The sequence below is a fragment of the Mastacembelus armatus genome, unplaced genomic scaffold, assembly GCF_900324485.2.
Source record: "Mastacembelus armatus unplaced genomic scaffold, fMasArm1.2, whole genome shotgun sequence".
Lineage (NCBI taxonomy): Eukaryota > Metazoa > Chordata > Actinopteri > Synbranchiformes > Mastacembelidae > Mastacembelus > Mastacembelus armatus.
In genome coordinates, this window is record NW_022872940.1 from 1503218 (window position 1) to 1524926 (window position 21709).

At 38.1% G+C, this 21709-nt stretch overlaps 2 protein-coding genes across 5 annotated transcripts in view; one reads left to right on the forward strand and one right to left on the reverse strand.

The window, feature by feature from the left end:
- The window catches only part of lyrm4b (LYR motif containing 4), a 57582-nt gene extending 44760 nt beyond the window's left edge, over window positions 1–12822 (reverse strand). Inside the window, exon 1 of the mRNA XM_026329550.1 lies at window positions 12697–12822. Coding sequence (XP_026185335.1) covers window positions 12697–12782 — 86 coding nt within the window. The 5' untranslated portion in view covers window positions 12783–12822. The remainder of the gene's footprint in view (window positions 1–12696) is intronic.
- A 105-nt stretch (window positions 12823–12927) lies between these two features.
- The window catches only part of fars2 (phenylalanyl-tRNA synthetase 2, mitochondrial), a 186469-nt gene continuing 177687 nt past the window's right edge, over window positions 12928–21709 (forward strand). For all 4 annotated transcript variants that reach the window (XM_026329525.1, XM_026329521.1, XM_026329524.1 and 1 more), the window contains exon 1: window positions 12928–13067. The gene's annotated coding sequence lies outside the window, so the exon portion shown is untranslated. The remainder of the gene's footprint in view (window positions 13068–21709) is intronic.

Below are 21709 nucleotides of genomic sequence, written 5' to 3' on the forward strand. Positions count from 1 at the left end.
AATGCTTTTGAATTTACCCTGCTTAATGCACACACAGTCTAAAATGAGACAAAATGAGATAAAAAGCAGGTGATAAGTCTAGAAGGAGAAATGAAGCAAGGATATGAAGGAGAACTATAGTGGTGGAGAAAAATAGGGAAGACAAAGCAATGGATTTTCCAATCACCAAGTCATCAGAAGCTTTTTTTCCATTTTCCTTACAAGGTGACAGGTTTTAACCACACACTGAGATTATGACACTGTGTTTGATTAAATCCACTGGAGTTATTTTTAATAGAGAGGAAGAAAAAGAATGAGACACTCACACACTGCTGGCAAACCATGAAGAGAGAGTGATAGTGAGAGACAGAATTAGTCTCACCTCAAAAAAGACAGAAACACCCAGTCTGCTCATTTGTTGTTAGTTTGTCCTGTGTAGACATGACCTACTTCTGACACTGCTTCCTACTCCTGCAGCTACTTTCCTCCATTTCTAATAACAAAATTTATGATGCTCAAAGAAAACAAATTATACCAAGACAAAATTGTGATTTTAAAGCAAGACTATGTAGTTTTTCAACCTTAAAGTAATGTCTCTAAAATTATTTCAGTGGTAGAACAACTCAACTGGACAAATTCTATCACTGCTGCAGCCTGAGTGGGTTTGCATCAGCTGCAACAGCACTATGTAACTTTCGTGTTCGGGTAGGATCACTCGGCCCCGTCCATCTGCTGCAGAGTGCGACCTGCTTTAAGGCATTTTACTCACGGCCTGGGTGGAGTTAGCCAACAGCTAACTATAAGACAAAATGATGTAACACCGTATTCTCAAAACCAATGCCATGGCAGAGCCAGCAAAGAAACCAAAGAGGGTGTTGTTGGAGAAAGTGAAGAAAAGAAAGAGGGAGAGAGCGATCGGACAAGAGCTTGAACAAGAATCAATATCAGATGGGCTTACACTCTGGATTTGCTGGTTTCGTCAGCTTAGTCAAATTGATGTGTGTTGCGCTGCCCATGGGGAAGATTATACAATGACAGTATTTATGACACTGGTAACAGACAACTTCTCAACCAGATGGGGGAAACCATGAGCAAAAGTTACATAGTGCTGCTTTAATATATTAAAAAGATGCAGTGCAAAGTTTGTTTTTGATACTGATTAGTGGCGACATTAGCATGCCAGTGATCCAAACATACAATGACAATGCTAACATGCTTCACCTGTCACTACAACTAAGGCTATCTGGTCACAAAATACTAGAGATTTACCGGCCCATAATGCTGCGATCTGGCCCATCTCTATAAAATAAATAATAATAAAGAAAGGGGAAATATTCAGAACATAAGCAAAACACCCAACTCAACAAAAGTCCACTTTTCTGGCATATAATAAGCAGGAAATGCAAAAATATTTGTCTTTTTCACTGTACCACAAATTAAAATCGTACCAAAGATAAAAAAAGAAAGAAAAATTCATTGTGCAGTGGTGTGAAAAAGTGTTGGCCCCCTTCCTGATTTCTTATTTTTTTGTTTGTCACACATTAATGTTTCAGATCATCAAACTAATTTAAATATTAGTCAAAGATAACACAAGTAAACACATCATGCAGTTTTTAAATGAAGGTTTTTATTATTAAGGGAAAAGAAAATCCAAAACTACATGGCCCCGTGTGAAACAGTGTTTGCCCCCTAAACCTAATAACTGGTTGGGCCGCCCTTAGCAGCAACAACTGTAATCAAGCGTTTGTGATAACTTCCAATGAGTCTGTTACAGCGCTGTGGAGGAATTTTGGCCACTCATCTTTGCAGAATTGTTGTAATTCAGCCACATTGGAGGGTTTTTGAGTATGAACTGCCTTTTTAAAGTCATGCCACAGCATCTCAATCGGATTCAAGTAAGGACTTTGACTAGGCCACTCCAAGGTCTTCATTTTGTTTTTCTTCAGCCACTCAGAGGTGGACTTGCTGGTGTGTTTTGGATCATTGTCCTGCTGCAGAACCCAAGTTCGCTTCAGCCTGAGGTCACGAACAGATGGCCGGACATTCTCCTTCAGGACTTTTTGGTAGACAGAATTCATGGTTCCATTTATCACAGCAAGTCTTCCAGGTCCTGAAGCAGCAAAACAGCCCCAGACCATCACACTACCACCACCATATTTTACTTTTGGTATGATGTACTTTTTCTGAAATGTGGTGTTACTTTTACACCAGACGTAATGGGACAGTCGTCAGTCCACAGAGTATTTTCCCAGAAGTCTTGTGGATCATCAAGATGTTTTCTGGCAAAACTGGGATGAGCCTTTATGTTCTTTTTGCTCAGCAGCGATTTTCGTCTTCGAACTCTGCCACGCAGTCCATTTTTGCCCAGTCTCTTTCTTATGGTGGAGTCATGAACAGTGACCTTAACTGAGGCAACTGAGGCCTACAGTTCTTTGGATGTTGTTGTGGGGTCTTTTGTGACCTCTCGGATGAGTCGTGGCTGTGCTCTTGGGGTAATTTTGGTCAACCAGCCACTCCTGGGAAGGTTCTCCACTGTTACATGTTTTCACCATTTGTAGATAATGGCTCTCACTGTGGCTCGCTGCAGTCCCAAAGCTTTAGAAATGGCTTCATAACCTTTTCCAGACTGATAGATCTCAATTACTTTCTTTCTCATTTGTTTTTGAATGTCTTTGGATCTCAGCATGATGTCTAGCTTTTGAGGATCTTTTGGTCTACTTCACTTTGTCAGGCAGGTCCTATTTAAGTGATTTCTTAATTGTGAACAGGTGTGGCAGTAATCAGGCCTGGGTGTGGCTAGAGGAATTGAACTCAGGTGTGATAAAGCACAGTTATGTTTTAACGGGGGGGGCAAACACTTTTTCACACAGGGCCATGTAGTTTTGGATTTTCTTTTCCCGTAATAATAAAAACCTTCATTTAAAAACTGCATGATGTGTTTACTTGTGTTATCTTTGATTAATATTTAAATTTAGTTGATCTGAAACATTAAAAGTGTGACAAACATGCAAATAAATAAGAAATCAGGAAGGGTGCCAACACTTTTTCGCACCACTGTATTGCCAAATTCCTTAAAAACAAATATTTTATACAACACATCTTATCAGTGTGCCACCTGGTGTTCTTAGAGTGCATTGCAGTAAATGATATAATTCAATTAAATGTTTGTTTCTTATTTTGTGTTTTTCTTTGTAAGAAAATCCCAGTGCAGTCTATCTCTAGTAACCTCTTTTTTTGTCTCTCTAGTGCACTGACTGTTTTGATTCCTTATTTCTGTTACATCCTTCACAGCCTCTGTTTAGTGTTTTATCCATGTGTTTCTCTTCTTTTCCTCTTCTTTGCTTACTTTGCATGCTTTTTTCATTTTGCACTAAGCATTTTTCAGGGCTGTGTTCATAAAACACCCAAACTTTCTAGACTTGTGTTTAAATTAAATTTTTGTTCCTATGTTCAGTTTCCTGTTACTATTAGCTGCAGCAGTGATCTAATTTTCGTGCAGTGAATCATAAATATTTCATTGCACTTCTGTTTATTTCCATGTTTTTTCCTTCTCTCTCACTGTCAATGCTCTCCAAATTTAGCCAAACACTCCTAACTCTCCTCCCAGGAAGTGCTGTGAGCGCTTGCATCAGCTGTTATTGTATTCTGAAGAAGAGAGAGAAAGAGACAACAAAATACAGCCCATAGCAATGTCTGGCATATTCAGGTCATTCCACAACAAGTACAGCCACATTGTGTTGTCACCACAAAACAGATTATGGAGGGAAGCCCAGAATAGGACTGATACTAATACTGTTGGTGACTTTTCCCTTAAAAACAAAGATAATGGTGTTGCCTCATTGCAGAACATTTAGACTAATGGGGGATGCTGATTATCAACAGAGCAGTGAAATTCTTAATGTAGATGCAGTGGTACTAAATGTTAAAAGATTTTCTGGACTAATAAAATTTGGCAACACTATGTCCCTGTGGCAACACACAGAGCGAAAGTGTAATGCTGCATATTACATTTCTCAGAGTCAACATGTCAACATTCTAGACCTGCACCTACTACTTAACTGTTTCTTGATATTGATATTGTTATTGATTATTCTTGTATGATGGACATCGGCTTTTGTGCTACAAGCAACAAATGAACTGACACGTCTGATACTTCATGCTTTATAATTAAGAAAAAAAAACAATTAAGGGGCAACAAAACTTTAATAATTTCACATAGTTTGTCACTGGGTTACATGATTGTAGTAATAATAACTAGGGCTGCTCAATTATGGAAAAAATCATAATCATGATTATTTTGGTCATTACTGAAATCACGATTATTTTACATGATTACTCATTGACTTTGGAAATATGTCGCATTTATTGAACAAAACAATTAATTCTCCTTAAAACAAATAATATAAAATATATTCACATGTATAAATAGCCACCATTGCGTAGCAAATCTTGCGCATAACTTTTTTTTTTTTAAATCTACGTCTGTTTCTTCTTCAAACTGTTCCCAAACAATGGAATTGCTTCTACCTCTTCTGTTAACAAAAGACTTCTGTGGCTGCTCTCTTTCCGGCATTTTCACCCACGCTGATTTTTAAATGCCACCACATACGCGACTTGTTTCGCCGACAGTATAATAGATGGTAGATATCGCAGATATCAAAATCAAAATTCGATTAATTGCACAGGCCTAATTATACCTACATGTGCATTTGATAGACCTACCTCCGACCCCAAAAAGCACATTGATAATATTGAATTTATGCAGGACAATATCCTCTATTTTACAGCTTTAACATAGCTGAAAAATATTTGTTTATTTTCTTTAAAAAATGTAGTAATTGTGATTTTGTGCTATTGAGAGAAATACTGAGTGAAGTTGTGCTTGGACATCTAACACAGATGATATACATGACTTCTTGACTTGTAGAGAATAATGATAATGAACAAGCATTGACAATTACACAAATTACACCTGTGCTTTTCCTGCTGCAACATGCCAAAACATTTGCTGCGAAACAGATCCATAACCGTTTTTAAAGCAGCTCAGGGCCGATACATGCTGGTGCATGTAGGTACCTTGGGTAAGTACTTACATGTACAAAGACAGAAACAAAACAAACAGACAAACAAAAAAAGGCTGCTATTGAAATAGTTGTTTCTTTTAATGGATCACGCTAGGCCACAAACGAATCAACATTATGGATGTTCATATAATAATAAAGTAATTGAATTGTCTTATTTGTCTGCCACTCAGAGGTCCAGGAGGCAGTGGACTAAGACAGCCTCTGTCTCAGGTGAGGGGAATTTATTTTATTTGGACCAGAAGCACGAGGGGACCATTTCTCATCTGGCCACTCAATAATTCAACACGGTCTGCATGACGGCTAGCAGGGAACGGAATCTGATGCCTACAACACTGAGAAATATCATCAACACAACATGAACATATAAAAAAAAAAAAAAAATTTCCCAGGAACAACATCAGAGATCTCAGTCCAGAAGAGCGCAGTGCTAGGAACAGCTAAGATACTGCGAAGAACCCTCAAACTCCCAGGCCTCTGGTAGAGGACCCGAGATTGAGGAAGACACACACACCACCCATAGGGATGAGACGGGAAAATTTTTTATTTTTTTTTTTGTAAATAATATAGATAAATTGGAAATGAGATGTATAGCAATATACATTAAATTATTCTGGCTTTAGAACAAAGCTGCATTTCAGCCTCCAATGCAGAGCCTGTGGAAATGAAGTAAATTTCAAAATATAAAATTGTAGATGTTGTATGAGAATACTTCACAAGAACCCAGAAGCTATATAAAACCCCTCACATTCATCTTTAAAGATGTGTCTTCTACATATGCTATAATGCCCCTTTTCATTACACAGTTTTAGCACTACTTGGTTCTACTCTACTCAACTAATTTTCAATTACAATTGAGTAGTACCTCAACATGAGCGGGGCCGTCATAATACAGCAGCGCGTAATCGAAATGTTTGCACCTTCCCATAGGCCCACAGTGTTGTTTTGTGAGTTGTTTTGATCCTCGTGTTGGATGGGGTCGGACATAGAGCTCCAGTGATGTCACTCCCTGTTCAATGGGTGGCCCACAGTCTGTTGACGTCAGATTTTAGTATCGAATCAGCTTGCTTGGAACTTCGGCTGAGGAGGTACTAGGTGTACCTAGGTGTTTTTCAAGGCCTTCACTGAAGAGTGCAATGGTAAAAAATTGCAGCTCTGTTTTTAATCTTGCAAAGTAATCGGGCTCAGGAAACAGTGTTGAGGATTCTTACTAGGAGGACTCATCTTTATCTGAGTGGTTGCCATCACGTGCAGCTCAAGGGTCATCGTCAAGTTCAGATTCAACAATAAAAAGGCAGCTGATTGTTGGATCTACTGACAGCAATATCGCAAGAGATGTAAGTTATCTATAAACTTGTATATATGTTTGAGAGTGTCTGTCTCAAACACAGAAAAGAGCAGAGCCTGCAGTCAGTCCAAGCCAAGTACTTCCCTCCACCTATCTGTTCAACCTGTGTGACGTTAACATAATGTTGCCATTAAGTGGTATTGGTGCCTAGTATTTGAGGACCTTTGAGTACTAGGGGGTGGTAATGGGCCCAATATCAGTACTGGAGACATCCCTAGTTGTCAAAATAGTTAATTCAGTATTGCAGGTACAGTAGCTTTGTCAGCCTGAATGTTTCCATTATCTACCCAGAGGTTTCTCTGAATATGTGTCATGAATTTGTTATTTCAGACTGTCAAAGCAGCCCTGTATTTAAAGCCAGGTGGTGACCAAGTATTCAAAGAATATGAGACAACAAACTGCCTTTCTGATGGTACAAGAAGAAAAATTGTGAACCTGCTTGTGGCAAATATGATAAAAGTTCAAGGGTAAGTGAATGTGAATTTAAAATAACTTACTATTGTGTATTTTGAGTTATAAGGGCCACTGTATTGAGTGATACAAGGTATTGTGGGTAATAGATAGCTTATACTGTTGTTGAGGTCTGCTCATGGAAGCAGCTGCAGTTGTCTGTGGAATCAAGAAATGGGTGAGTTTGTCTCCATGTTTCATAAACTGTCTTAACACTGAGTTTGGAGATACTCTAAATGATGCATTCAGGGACAGGCTAGTATGTGGGCTAAAAAAATGAAGCAGCACAGAAGAAATTGCTCACAGAAAGTGATTTGACTCTTTAAAATGCCATTAATATAAGTGTGTCAATGGAAATGGCATCTAAAGAGGCCCAGCAGCAGCATACAATAGAAAAAGTTCATAAACTCAGCAACAGTAACCACGATGTTGAAGGGCCATGCTTTTGCTGTGATGAAGGTCATCATGTGACACCTGCATGTTGGTGTAAAGATATGGTCTGCCGTAGTTGTGGGGAAAAAAAGGCTGGAAATATACAGAATGGCAAACTACAAGAAAAGAAGACATGTTCACACAGTCAAACACAAAAAGGAGTGTAGCAGTGATTTTTCAGTAGAAGACATGTCTCCCACAATAAATACAGTATGAGTAATGATGGTTTCTCAGACGTTTTTTGGATCCAAGTCAAGTTGGAAGGACATTTAGTAAAGATGCAAATAGACACTGGATCGAAGGCATCATTAGTATCTTATAAAACCTACATGAAATACATGAGACATCTTCTACATCCTTCAGGCAATATTTTTATAGCATATAGCAGACACCCAGTGCACATGGAAGAGAGGACAGATGTACTGGTGCAGTGCAACGATCAGACTGTCAGACTCCCAAGGGACTACACAGCCATAATGGGTTGTGTGTGGTTAAAGACAATCCGCCTCATTTGGCAAGCAGTGAGAAAAATGTCAGACAGTTCCACACTGGGTGACGTGATGCCTAGATTTTACAAAAGCAACTGATTTTCTATTTTGGAAGAAAAAGGGATTCATATTGTTTAGAAAGGTTAACCTCACATAATTTTAGTGATCCCTGTTCATAATTGTATGAAAAACATAAAACTGGCAGAATATTGTAGGATTAAAGCGGTAAATTATCATTTGGTAAAACAGCCCTTACTTAACGTTAATGAAGACAACTGTTGGAAAAATGATAAAACATTATTAAAAATCATCCAATTTTCTCTTTGCCATATTTTTTAAAGTCTCAAGATAAGCCTGTAAAAGTATTTGCATGATAGAGCTTTTAAAAACATTATTAGTATCTAACGAACATCTTTCCGCGCAGATCCATTTCCTTAAATGTCATTTGGCAAAACAAAGGTAAGAGGCCATTTTGAGCTCTAATCTCATGGGTTTAGTTCAGTGACATGTGATGACATCACTCAGAAGACCCCTGAAGACCAATGAAGTTGGAGGAAAGTTTAAAGTTTTCTCCTCAGTTTAAGTTAATTTCACCTTTTCCAAGTGTGGTAGGGTGTGTCACAGATTTGGGTGTCATTCGGTCAAACTTCAAAAAAGTGTTTATAAAATTGCATATTTAAAAAAATATTGATTCAGAGATAAAATTAAAAATTGTGCAAATCAAAACTAATATCAGTGTCCAATGGCCAATCAAATACGTGTTAGGAAAGACAAAATATGAAAATGTCATTCGGCAAAACAAAAAATTGTCCTATGGTAAAACTGTCCAAAAGACATGTAGTTATCCCAAATGACATAAAGCATTTTACTGAATTATTTATTCAAAACAATGAGAAGACATTGTCATGTCTTAACACAAAACCTAGAAGGATGATACGTTTTGACAAAAAATGGAAAATAGTTCAACCTGAAGATATACTGTATATTCTTGGTGTGCACTTTGATATGCAGAGTTAGAACAAAAGGCACAAACAGGCAAGTCCCTGAAAATGATAAGTTAATGTATGTACCAATCATACCGTCTCTTTCATCTACGTTTAGGAACAGTGAACTCTGCAACAGTTTCCAAAAACTAAAACCACACCAGGAGGGTTTGTACAGAGATATAAATGATGGCTCCTACTTCAGAAATCACAGTTTATTCTCACAAGAACATGCTATTCAGATCCAGGTTTAATATGTTGATTTTGAAATTGCTACTCCATTAGGCTCAAAACGGGGAATGTATAAGCTTGCCATATTTATTTAATTTTGAGAAATTTTCCACCAAAACTTAATTCTATATTAATGAACATTCATCTTGTAGTCCTCTTTCACTCAGGGGACTTAAATAAATAGGGGTTTGCCACACCTGTGAAAGGTTCAGTTATTCAGGTTACTGGTGAAAACTTAGGTTTACATGGACTTTTTGGTTTTGTTGAATCATTTAGTGCCCGGTACTGTTGTCATTTTTGTTTAACTGGTAAGACAGAATTGCAGTGAGTTTTTAATGACGATTATCCAGGTCTAACTCTATGTTCAAAAGATCTTGATTCAGAACAGCAACATCCTGAGTTCACTTCAACATTTGATGTCAAAAGAACCAGAACCTACTAGTTGGTATGTGTTTCAGACACAGCCCTGGTCTACTACAAACCTTATGATAGGCCACTATCATATGACACTGATGAACAGATGTATATCATCCCATACTCTAATTTTGCCTGACTTGATCAACTGTTCATTTGTGGTGTACCTGTTTATTACAGTTTTTCTGTTTATACAGTTTTTAGAAAGTTGTCTTGTATTTTTTGAAACCGATATGTGGTTGTTGTGGTTACAGTGCCAACATTTTACACTCTTAGTTAAATGTGTTACATCTGCTGGAATTACTATAAGGAAGTCACGTGCTGTCTTATAGTGTTGACACCAGTGTACAGTATAGTGTACAGTTGATGTTACCTTTCAACACTGTAGGGTGTTAAAATAGCTAAGTGACTGTAGAGAAATTCACACTTTCAAAAGTGTTAAAGTGTGGACTTGGACACATATAGACACTTCTGTAGTGTAAGTCTAATAATAGTGATTTTGCTGTGTACCCCTACCCTACAGTGCTTTCAAATTGAACTACAATGCTAAAAAGCTGCTTTTAAAAATTTTCAGCAAATCGACTCCCTCTAATACCAATATCGTATTTCCTTGGGCTAAGCTATTGTGGTCAGTTCCACTTGAATGGCGCAAACCATTCAGTACTTTAGTCCTAGTTGTTTTGAACAGATACATCATTAACTCACAAATATGGAGATTGCTGTCAGCCCCTGTTGGGCTGTTATTAATATACATACCACTTCCCTCCCTTTAGCCTTTATCAGAAAAGGTAACACAACAAAACCGGCTAAAACATTTCAGACACCTGCTCTAGCTGCTGCGGTGCTAGAACAAATATTCTTGAGTGGATCCAATGTCTCTGTCATGACAAAGCAAAAGAGTACATATATAATGAAAATATAGAGTTGAACAGAAAGCCGTGATTAAATACACAAATTCACAATAACATCATCAAACTCTTTTGAAAGAAAAGCACTGAGTAAATTCAGTGTGAGCCTATCCAAACGGTACTAGCTATAACAGCAGCAGACTGGACTTATTTCTAGAATAAATGCAGTGTGTGTCACAGTCAGGGGCAGAACACATTGAGCCCTGATGGGATGTGAGCAGCAGGAGGCCTGCAGACAAATCAGGTCAGTGGCCAGGCACAAACTAGGCCACTGACTCTGGCTCTGGCTCTGAACCACGGCTGAAGTACAGAAAACTTACTATAAAAACCTTTGACCTTTGTCCAACACACCAGAACAAAAACACCAGATCTACAACCAGGCACAGTAAACATTAAGCCAAGGTGAAACATACATATTATATGAACACAAATTACTACAAATAAATAAGCTAAATAATCAATTTTTCCTTTTCCTTCAGTCAATATATTTTACCTGAGGCCAGAACAACAATCACATTTGTTTGAAATGCCAGTAGCTGACCTCATGTATCCCGGGCTATACACAGACACTTTGGAGGGCAGGTGCTCAAACTATTACAAGGACACAGCTCTCACCAACTGTTATTAATAAAACACTAAAGGTAGTGCATATTTATATAGTGAATGCTTATATATTTATGTAATTAAATACCCACACACTCATGCTGGTGTTTTATTCCTCAATAGATTTCTACAAAATTATCTTTCACACAGAGAATAGTCTTTACTATTCACCTTCCCTACGTACAGCCAGACAGACATGAATAATACCACATTATGCATACTTTATTGGGCTATAAAATAAATAATCGTTTGAAATGAACCTTCACATAAATATATTTTGTGGACTTTTAATAGACTGTTTGTCACTTGGTAATATTCTAATAATTTTTAATATAAAATATATAATTTTTAATACATTATATAGATTACTGTACTGTAACGCAGGCCTAACTTCAATATGGTTAGTTCAGCTGACAAAATACTAATATAAAGCTAAAGTAACTTTATCTCTATGATTTAAAATCACAACAAAATTAAATAGTTAAACTTTTAAATGTGAAGTTGTAATGACAACACACTATTGTACTAAAATGCAGGAATTACACATTTACTTGTATTAAGCAGACCTACGAGCTACAGCCTCATACACCTTTAATAGTAGGGTTGGGTGATAAACCAATTTTATCGATTAACTCGAATGTGTAGTTTACATCGACTTGTTTGAACAAAAATCGGTTTTCTCTATAACATCCGCCGACGTTCCCCTCTGGGCTCAGCCCCCCACGCGCTTGCCATATTAGAGACACAAACAACATGGCAATGAGCAGGGAAGAACTTTTTCCCAAGAAAGGCACAGTGTGAGAGGTGATGTAATAAATTTTACCATAGGTCTAATATTATGCCTCATCCCTTCATTGAGTTTTAATATTTTTTCCAGGCGAGAACGCAGTCATTTAAGTTTAGAATATGTGGTCAGATTGTTCATGTAATGCCAATTTGGAAAATTGAGGTTTTCAGAGATGTGAGTTACCACAATCAGCAGTCAGTATATGTGTTAACCTCAAACTGAACTCCTCTCAGTAAAATCTTTTAAATTTATAAGGAGAATGTACAGTTCATGGTCTGAAGGCTCTATTTTATGACAATAATGTCAATAATGCAATTAACATTACTATTGTCTTTATAGTTGTGACAGTATTGTTTCATTATCTCCATTACTAATTGTATTGTCCAGTAAGGATGCTTAAGTGCAATCACACACTAGGCATCCTTTTTACAGATACACTAATGCACTTACGAAACTGAAATATGAAAGTAAAAATGGTGAGAAGAAAGCTGTTTGGAAAAAGCAGCCTCATTACGCCAGAAGGGCAAAAAACACAGTTGAGCTCTGTATGTGCATATTATTTGTTTACAAGAGGTAAAACCTGATGGATGCAAATTAAGGCCACAGTGTAAAGGATACTAGCTTTCACTATGGCTCTAATGTGACATAAATAGCAAAATGTTTTACATTTTTTAATGATGATGATAATAGTAATACGACTTCGAGTGGGTAAAAATGCTGCAAATATCCTTTATATGACCACAAACGCTACAGGAAGACTTAAGTGATTAAAACACAACGGATTCCCAAATAATTAACGTAATCTCACTGATCTACCTAACTAACTAATCAACTAAACGAAGACCAAAGACAGGGTAAACAACTCAGATATCCAGGCTCTGTGTCCTGTTATCGCGCTGATGTAAACACAGTCCTCAGCTGCTACATCAGCAACATGTGCGCCGCAGACTGCCTGTTTTAAACACTGGGAGCAGCCGGGCTTCATGTCCTACCTGTAGTTGTACGAGGGGAACTTCTTGCTCTCTCTCAGCATCACCCTGTACAGAGAAATCACCTGGGCTCGTGTGGACGCCGCCATGATGTTACTAGCAACGCTGCCCCGCGACGGTTTTGCTAAAGGACCCTTAATGGCGAGTGTCTAACTCGCGCCTGTGTATAAATGCAAGTTTCCTGTGACTTTCTTTCACCCAGCGTTTATTACACCACATTGACGTACACGTGAACAGACTGTCCTGTCACAAAAAAAATCACCACCAAAAAACGAATCTATTTTAAGTATGAATTATAAGGTTTATAGTGAAGTGGGGAAACGGGCACATATCTGACCACTTGACAGCAGCCTAACGCTGGAGTGTGAAATAAGGTGAGTTAGCTTTGCTGGTTTTAAACTCTTAAACATGAACAGTGAAACATGAATTTTACCGTTTCATGAGTGACTTGCACTGTGCCGTTATAGCCACAGGTTCAGGACACAAACCGGTAGCATGTCGGGTCACACAATCCTTTAATTGCCTCCAAAATGTCCTTGTGAGAGACTAGCGTGTTAGCTAGCTCCACAGACACTCATGCAGCCATGAAGTGTTAGCTAGTTACTTTTTTCATTTTTAGTTTTATTTCTAGTTTTAATTTTATCTTTTGTTAAACCCCACAAGATTCAAAGCTAAGGACACGCCAGGAAGAGCAAACGGTGTGTGCAAGTTATCCTGCAGTCGTTTTATGTTGGTGGTTTATTAAACTGCCTCATTTGATTATAATAAATCTAATAACCAATTGTCAGTTTTTCAGAATAAATGTCAGTCCGAAAGTTTTTAACTCAGACCTTCAATGTCATCATTTTGACATAAATAAAATTAACATTTTTATTTCTATGTTGCATATCTGTAATATCAGGGCCAATGTGTGTGTTCATATTATGTTGATGTTACCTAATTTATTTATTAATTTGTTGTTTTAAGGTTAATATAATCGCGTAATAATTATTATGATAATTACATATTTCATTACAGCCCTTGTTAGAAATATGGTTAACAATAAACTTCTGTTTTCCTGTTATTGTTGTTCCTGTTCCTGTTTGCCTGTTTAAATGGCAAGCTAGACAAACAATTGGTAGCTTAATCAATTGATTCTATTGGTTATAGAGAATTTAATAAGGCCTCAACAATACTTTTTTGTGAGTCACAAGCAGCAAAAGAAAAGATGTAACTAATTTTTAATATTATGCAGTTTTTATGTTTATTTATTATTTGTTTATTAATGACCATTTAGATAGATTAATCATGATAATTTTTCAGTTTAGTTTGTTAAAAAAAATTCTAATTCTAATTACAGAGATTTCTTTTTTCTCTTTTATGCTATTGAAAGTTAGATATTTAAAGTAATTTACTGATGAAATTTCAAGAAATTGAGACAAAATTACATTTGGAAGGGCAGTACCCTGAAAATAACCCTGAAAATAACCATGAAAATATATGTCTTGAGCATTCAAATACTAGCTAGATGTTCCTAGCAAAGTGTGGACAGTGCATGTGTCATAGAAACTTTAAAGTTTGTAGCTGCTATTGTCTGTAATGTGTTGCTTGTGAAGCCTCATGTGTTTGGGATTTTCAGTCACATGGTTCTCTGAGGTTTGTATGGACACTAATGTGGGAAACACTGAGTGAGTCACTTGAGTACCTCAGCACTCAAGTGACAGTTGACAAATGACAGTTTCTTCGTCCAGCTGCTGGGATTTGATCTTTGACCTATGTATCAGTTTGCGGTGGACAGCCTGGAATCTAAAGAGCTCTCAAGAGCTCTCTCTGCAGATATAGAGAGAGGTCTTTACAGCTCTTTGAGAGATTTGTTTTGTCAGAAAGGACAACATAGATACTTTGAAATTGGATTTCCATCCAAATGTAGCACAGTCTGTTTCCGTTGCACTTCATTTGTTTTTTAGCTTTTACAGAGACACTCATTTTTTCAGTGTTAGAACATTTTGAATTCGCAAATATAAATTATGAATAAAAACTGGTGGATGGAAGTTCACCTTATCACACACAAACATATACACAGACATGCAGTTTGCTCTCATGGTGTTTTAAATGAAATGTGATGATGGTGATTTAAAAAGAAAAATAACTCAAAACAAATGGGGGCAGATTTTCTAATCACAGTGGTATGCCCACTTATAACATGTACTCACACTGTCTCCAAAATGGATACAACATGGGGCCAAATGGTTGCTGTGTGCCTTAACATGAACCTAATTCTAACATTATCCCTAACCTCAAGCAGCCATTTGCATTTGTGAGGAACGACCAAATTAAACTACAGTTTGTCCACACAGTAATAATAATACTTCTATTGACTTCATGTAAGTTAAATTATTTACCCTTATTAGTCCCACAATGGGGAAATTGCATTACCCACCCAAAGTGCACACACATAGCAGTGAACACGCACCCGGAGCAGTGGGCTGCCATTGCTGCAGCGCCCGGGGAGCAGTTGGGGATTTGGTGCCTTGCTCAAGGGTCTCACCTCAGTTGTGGTATTGAAGGTGCACAGAGCGCTGGCTATTCACTCCGTCCCACCGACAATTCCTGTTGGTCCTGAGACTCAAACTTTTGGGTTACAAGTTTGACTCTCTATCCATTAGGCCACGACTGCCCCACTTAAGTTAGTTTAAGTAGAGTTGCTGTTTTTGCACAGTGCCCTCTGATAGTTACTAATTTTTTTGTATCTGTGTGTTTCTTGGTTAATTCAATTCAGTTCCTCAATCATTTAATTTTAGAGTGAATACCTGTGCTAAGGTTAATATAACATTATATTTTGACTGTCTTCAGGAAATGAATGTAAGTCAATGTAATATCTTCTTAATCAAAACGTGTGTGTGTGTGTGTGTGTGTGTGTGTGTGTGTGTGTGTGCACGTCTGTGCACACGTATGCATGCGTACAGTATGCTCTTTAGCAGTGGATGTGTGAAAGGTCAGAGACATATCCTGTTTGTTGATGTCCTGCTGTCTTTTAGTGTAAAGGTCAATGCCACAGTGTGTGTGTGTGTGTGTGTGTGTGTGTGTGTGTGTGTGTGTGTGTGTGTGTGTGTGTGTGTGTGTGTGTGTGTGTGTGTGTGTGTATATTTGTTACAGAAATTACATTGTGTGTTCACAAGCTTTCAGCACAGCATATCGTGCAAATCGGAGTATGTTTTGTGGGTAATTGTAATTTTTTTTTATGCATTGAGAACATTGATTGTCGTGTCTACAGTTGTGGGACAGTCAGGTGGTGTTCAGCATGTGTGTGTTTGCAGCTCCACATCTATCATGTGAGAACTTGTGAGGTTATTTTTGGAAAGTGGACACCAGGGACCGACTAATACTCCTCCCCACTACAGAGTTTAATAATGATCTAGGACAATAAATAGGCCATTATTTTCATTATTGATTAACATATGGGACAGATTGTTGGAGAAGCTGGAGTGATTGAAAATGACATACAAATCAATTGTTTATTAAAATAGTTTCTACGTAATTTTCTAATTGTTTCAGTTCTATGCTGCAACTCAGGGTGTCCAGCAATAGAGTGATCTGAAATCTGCGTGCTGTTTCTTATAAATGTGCAGTGTGTAATGTGTAAACATCTGTGCAGAACTGATTAAGATAAGTGTTCTAAGATAAACACACCACCTTGTTTTTTGCAAATGTAGACATTTGTGTTTAAAAATAGGCAGTATATTAAACAATCATTAACTTTTTCTATACAGATATATTTTATATTATAGCTGTAATTTGCTATCAGGACTTTATTCACTTATGCTTCAAAATAAAAAATAAGCAGCATGAATTAGTCTAGTACTTAATCAATCTGCTCGTTGTATCTGATTTTTAAGAATCATTTTAATTGCTTTATGGAACTATTTGTAATTTTAATCATTTATTTGATAATGGACTAATTAATCAACAAGCTGACACAAATATTATATTATGCTGTGTTGGGGCTGTTGGACATTCATAGTATATTTTCTCACTGCTCTGCGATAGTTCGTAACCCTTTTATCTTCACTCATTTTGCTTCTCACTGCAATGTGGCAAGCCATTTTAACTGGTACTTGAGCCACACTGCTATTTGAAATTCTTCTCACAATAACATTCTTACCAGTGGAACTTGTATTGTATTTTGTAGTATTGTATAGATGTCTACAACTTTAATTTGATTTTACTAGTCAAAACTAAATTGAAGATTTGTAAAAGTCCTTAATATTTCAGATATTTGAAAATCTACTTTTCCATTTAAAAAAGAAAATTTCAGCATATATATCTGAAATAGGATTCTTACCAGGAAAAATTCACATTTACGATATGTACAGTTTTTACTGGTAATAATTGGTAATAAAAAAAAAGAACAATAATAGTCCTAATGGAAACTGAAAATTTATTTTACTAGTCATAATATGAATGGTAGATATTTGTAAGTTTTTTTTTTGTTTGTTTGTTTTTTTAACAGCCAAAGTTAAACAACACAGTGACAATAACATAAATTCTTCTTTCTCATCCAGTGGACACCAACTAAATTAATCAGCAATGGTTTGGATGCCACATGAACTCATATTTATCTGAAGGTGAACTCGTAGCTGGCTGCAGGTCACAGGGTCTGATGCATTGCAGAATGCACTGAAACCCCGGTGGCAGGCAGCCAGCGTGCACTCGTGCTTCTACACTTATCGGCAATACCTCAATATGCTGTTGTATCATAAAAAACACTTAAAGAACGCGACCACCAACCCACCCACGTTGAGCTGGTTTGACAACAGCAATTACCCGTGCTTATACTGTACATCATCTCAGGTTTTGTCCAAGGATCCAAGGACAAAGCATCTACCCATACCTGATTAAGATATGAAGTCTTTATTACCAGGGTCATAATTCTTTGGATTAGTCAAACATAAAGTAAAATGTAGTTTGTCAGTGCAGTGCTTTAAAACTTAAACCTCCTGTCAAAAAATGCATAAGATGTCTGTCACTTTTGGATAAAGCTAGGTAGCTGCAAAAGTCACTGTCACTGTTATTTATCTCGGTGGATTAGTTTATGACTGGAGAGCACAGAAATGTATAATAATAATAATAATAATAATAATAAATTTTATTTCATGGCGCCTTTCAAACTCTCAAGGTCACCTTACAGAGAGAAAAAGGAAGCATACAGCATGAAATACATAGAGTGCATTAAAACAACAATGACAACAATGCATAAACAGAGGGCCAGAATGTAAAGGCAAAAGTGCAGAGCATCCAGGAAGTGGGCGATGTACAGCAAAAGCAAATTGAAACACAAAAACCCAGATGACAGAACAACAAATATGAAACAATATGAGACAATATGAAATAGGCAGAGGGTGGTAGAACATCACGGGCTGCTTTGGGAAGTTAAGAGAGTTAGGTGGAAAATGCTATACGGAACAGATACGTTTTGAGTGATGATTTAAAAGTTGATAAGTCCGGAGACGACCGAATGCGATGAGGGAGAATGTTCCAAAGGCGGGGCGCAGTGTGGCTGAAGGATCTAGCGCCCATGGTGGCCAGGCGCACTGTAGGGGTGCAGAGGAGAGTGGAACTGGAGGAGCGGAGAGTACGAGGCGGAGAATAGATATGAAGTAGATCAGTGATGTATGGTGGGGCAATAGAGTGGAGGGCTTTGTAGGTGAGGAGGAGGATTTTATAGTTTATACGGAAGGACACAGGGAGCCAGTGAAGTTGTTTAAGGACAGGGGTAATATGATGTGAGAATGGAGTTCTGGTGATGATTCGGGCAGCAGAGTTCTGGACAAGTTGTAGTTTATGAAGTGATTTGAGAGGTAGACCAGTGAGGAATGAGTTACAGTAGTCCAAACGAGAGGTGACAAAGGCATTAACGAGTATGGCCGTGCTATCGATGGTGAGTGAAGAACGGATGCGGTTTATGTTACGGAGATGGGAGTAGGCCGACCGGGTAGTGGTATTGATATGCTGAGTGAAGGAGAGAGTACCGTCTAGGATGACACCCAGGCTTTTAACTTGGGGGGAGGGGAGGACAGTATTGTTGTCAATTAGAATGGAGAAGGTGCTGGTTTTAGAAAGGGTGGATTTGGTGCCCACGAGGAGAATTTCAGTTTTGTCGGGGTTGAGTTTCAAAAAGTTATGGGTGAACCAGGATTTGATATTATGTAAGCAGGTAAGGAGGGAGGGAGGGGAGAGGGCAGAAGATGGCGCAGCAGAGAGGTAGAGCTGGGTGTCGTCTGCATAACAGTGGAAATTGATGTTATGTTGCCTAAAGATATGTCCGAGAGGAAGGAGATAAATAATGAAGAGGAGGGGCCCCAGGACAGAGCCCTGGGGCACGCCACAACTGACAGTAGAGGGCTGAGAGTGGAAGTTCTGGAGATGGACGGACTGGGTGCGGTCAGAGAGGTAGGAGGTGAACCATGAGAGGACCGAGCCGGCTATGCCGATGGAAGCAAGGCGATGGAGGAGAATATTGTGTGAGATGGTGTCAAAAGCTGCAGTTAGGTCAAGGAGGATGAGGATGGAGACAAGGCCAGAGTCTGCGGCTACTAGGAGGTCGTTGGTGATTTTGACCAGGGCAGTTTTAGTGCTGTGAAGTTGGCGGAAACCAGATTGAAAGTGTTCGTATAGGCTATTGGCGGCAAGGTGGGTATGGACCTGGTGGTGGACAACTTTTTCAAGAATTTTAGAGAGGAACGGGAGATTGGAGATAGGGCGGAAGTTGTTAAGGTTCGCAGGATCGAGACCAGGTTTTTTTAGGATTGGTGTGATGATGGCTGTCTTGAGTGATGGGGGTACGATACCAGAACTGAGGGAAGTGTGAACAATGTGGGTAACATGAGGAAGGAGAGAGGGGAGACAGAGCTTGACGAGGTTGGTTGGTAGGGGGTCAAGTTTGCAGGTTGAGGGTTTGGATTTGAGGATCAGGGAAGAGATAACCGTGGTGGGTGGAATGATAAAACTCGAAAGCAGGGAGGATACTGATAGACAGGGTAAGGTACAGTGGAGGCAGTTCGCAGTGTCACAGATGGGGGGAAATTGCTGGTGTATATTTTCGATTTTTGATGAGAAGAAATCCAGGAAGTTATTGCACAAGGTGGTGGAGAGTGAGGGGAAGAGAGGAGTATCGGGAGGGCCCAATAAATTTTTGACAGTGGAGAAGAGGGAACGCGTGGAGCCAGAGGCGGATACAATAAGAGAGGCATAGAAGTCAGATTTTGTTTGAGTAATGGTTTGCTTGTACTTCAGTATGTGGTTTAGGTATAAGTCCTTGTGGGTGGATGAACCTGTTTTTTTGAAGAGATGTCCAGTTTAAAACAGCTTATTTACTGCTAAGTGAAAGCATGCCTTAACTTTGGTGCAAAACTAAGTTATTTTTAAATCTACCTGGTTTGCACCTGCCTCAGTAAATGAGGAGGCAAGTCTTCATTTGTATCACCCCGTCCTTCACATGCAGCTCAGAGTGCATACAGGGGATTTGGGGGAAATGTTGCAGGGATAATTTGGGTTTACTGAAATGCTGTTGAATGGTAAACAAAAAGATAACCTGCAAAGTTAAGTGCTTTCAGTTCAGATGCACAAATTCAAATTTAGCTTTGGATTAAGAGTATTCTTTGTATTTTATGTTATTTGGGTAAACACTGAATTCATCTCAACAACTGAAAAAGAGTTTATCATATAAGATTAAAGAAAAGCATCATAGTGGTGCAGTTGGAATCTGATAAACTGACGACATGGTTACTTTAGGTTAATTGACTAATAAATTTATTGGATAATCCCTTCTTTTTCATTAACATTAACTGAGTCACTTTCGTTTCTTTTTACTGGAGTAATCAGTCATTATTAGACAGAATATAGAAGCCTGTTGTTTCATACAGACCGATGGTGCAGGCTTGAAAATGACATCAAGTTGTGACCCTCAGTAAAATCCTGTTAAATGATGGATTAATTAGGGTCCTCACAGGGATAGAAGTAGAAGAACATGTGTGTGAGTGTGTGTGTCCCTGCAGAGGCACTTGGCTGATAGACGGCTCTGCGGGAGCGACTGATCAATAAAGGGGGATTTCTTTCAGTCCCAGCTGACTGGACAAACTCTCTGTCTCATCAGAGCTTTCAATTTGAATCCTGCAGATCAACTTGATGCTGCTGTCAGTGTCACTGTTCACATGGGCTCCTAAATGCCTTTTATCCAGTTTCAATCCAGTGTCACGTCTGCTTTTTAAGTATCACACACTTATAAAATTCACTCACAGTGTTCAGCCTGTAAACCAGCCCTGTGGTTTTAGAGATGCTGAAATCTTTGCAGAATTTTTCACCTAAACGAAAATGTTTTCCTATAAAATTACTGATAGTTGAATTGAAATCACAAATACACATGTGGACAACATTGTTTGCTTCCATCAAAGAAAGAAAATTCCACAATGGTCACTGAAATAACTTAAAATAGTAATAAATATAAATAGTAATAAATAAAAATTAAATAATGAAAATGAGACATTGCTTTTGAATTGTGGTTCAACAGAAGCATTAAAAAAAAAAAAAAAAAAAAAACTAATGAAACTGGCCTGAACAGAAATGAAGGTAGAGAAGATTGAAAATACTTTGACCATAGGGACATGATAAACTAAAGTGTGTCCTGTAATTAGCATCACAGGTGTCTTCAAACTTGTAATCAGTCAGTCTGCCTATTTAAAGGCTAAAAAATTAGTCACTGTGCTGTTTGGTATCATGGTATGTACCACACTGAACATGGACCACAGAAAGCTGAAAAGAGAGTTGTCTCAGGAGATTAGAAAGAAAATTATAGACAAGCATGTTAAAGGTAAAGACCATCTCCAAGCAGCTTGATGTTCCTGTAACTACAGTTGCACTTATTATTTAGAAGTTTAAGGTCCATGGGACTGTAGCCAACCTCCCAACGTGGCTAAAAGAGGAAAATTGATGACAAATTGAAGAGACGGATAATACGAATGGTAACCAAAGAGCCCAGAAC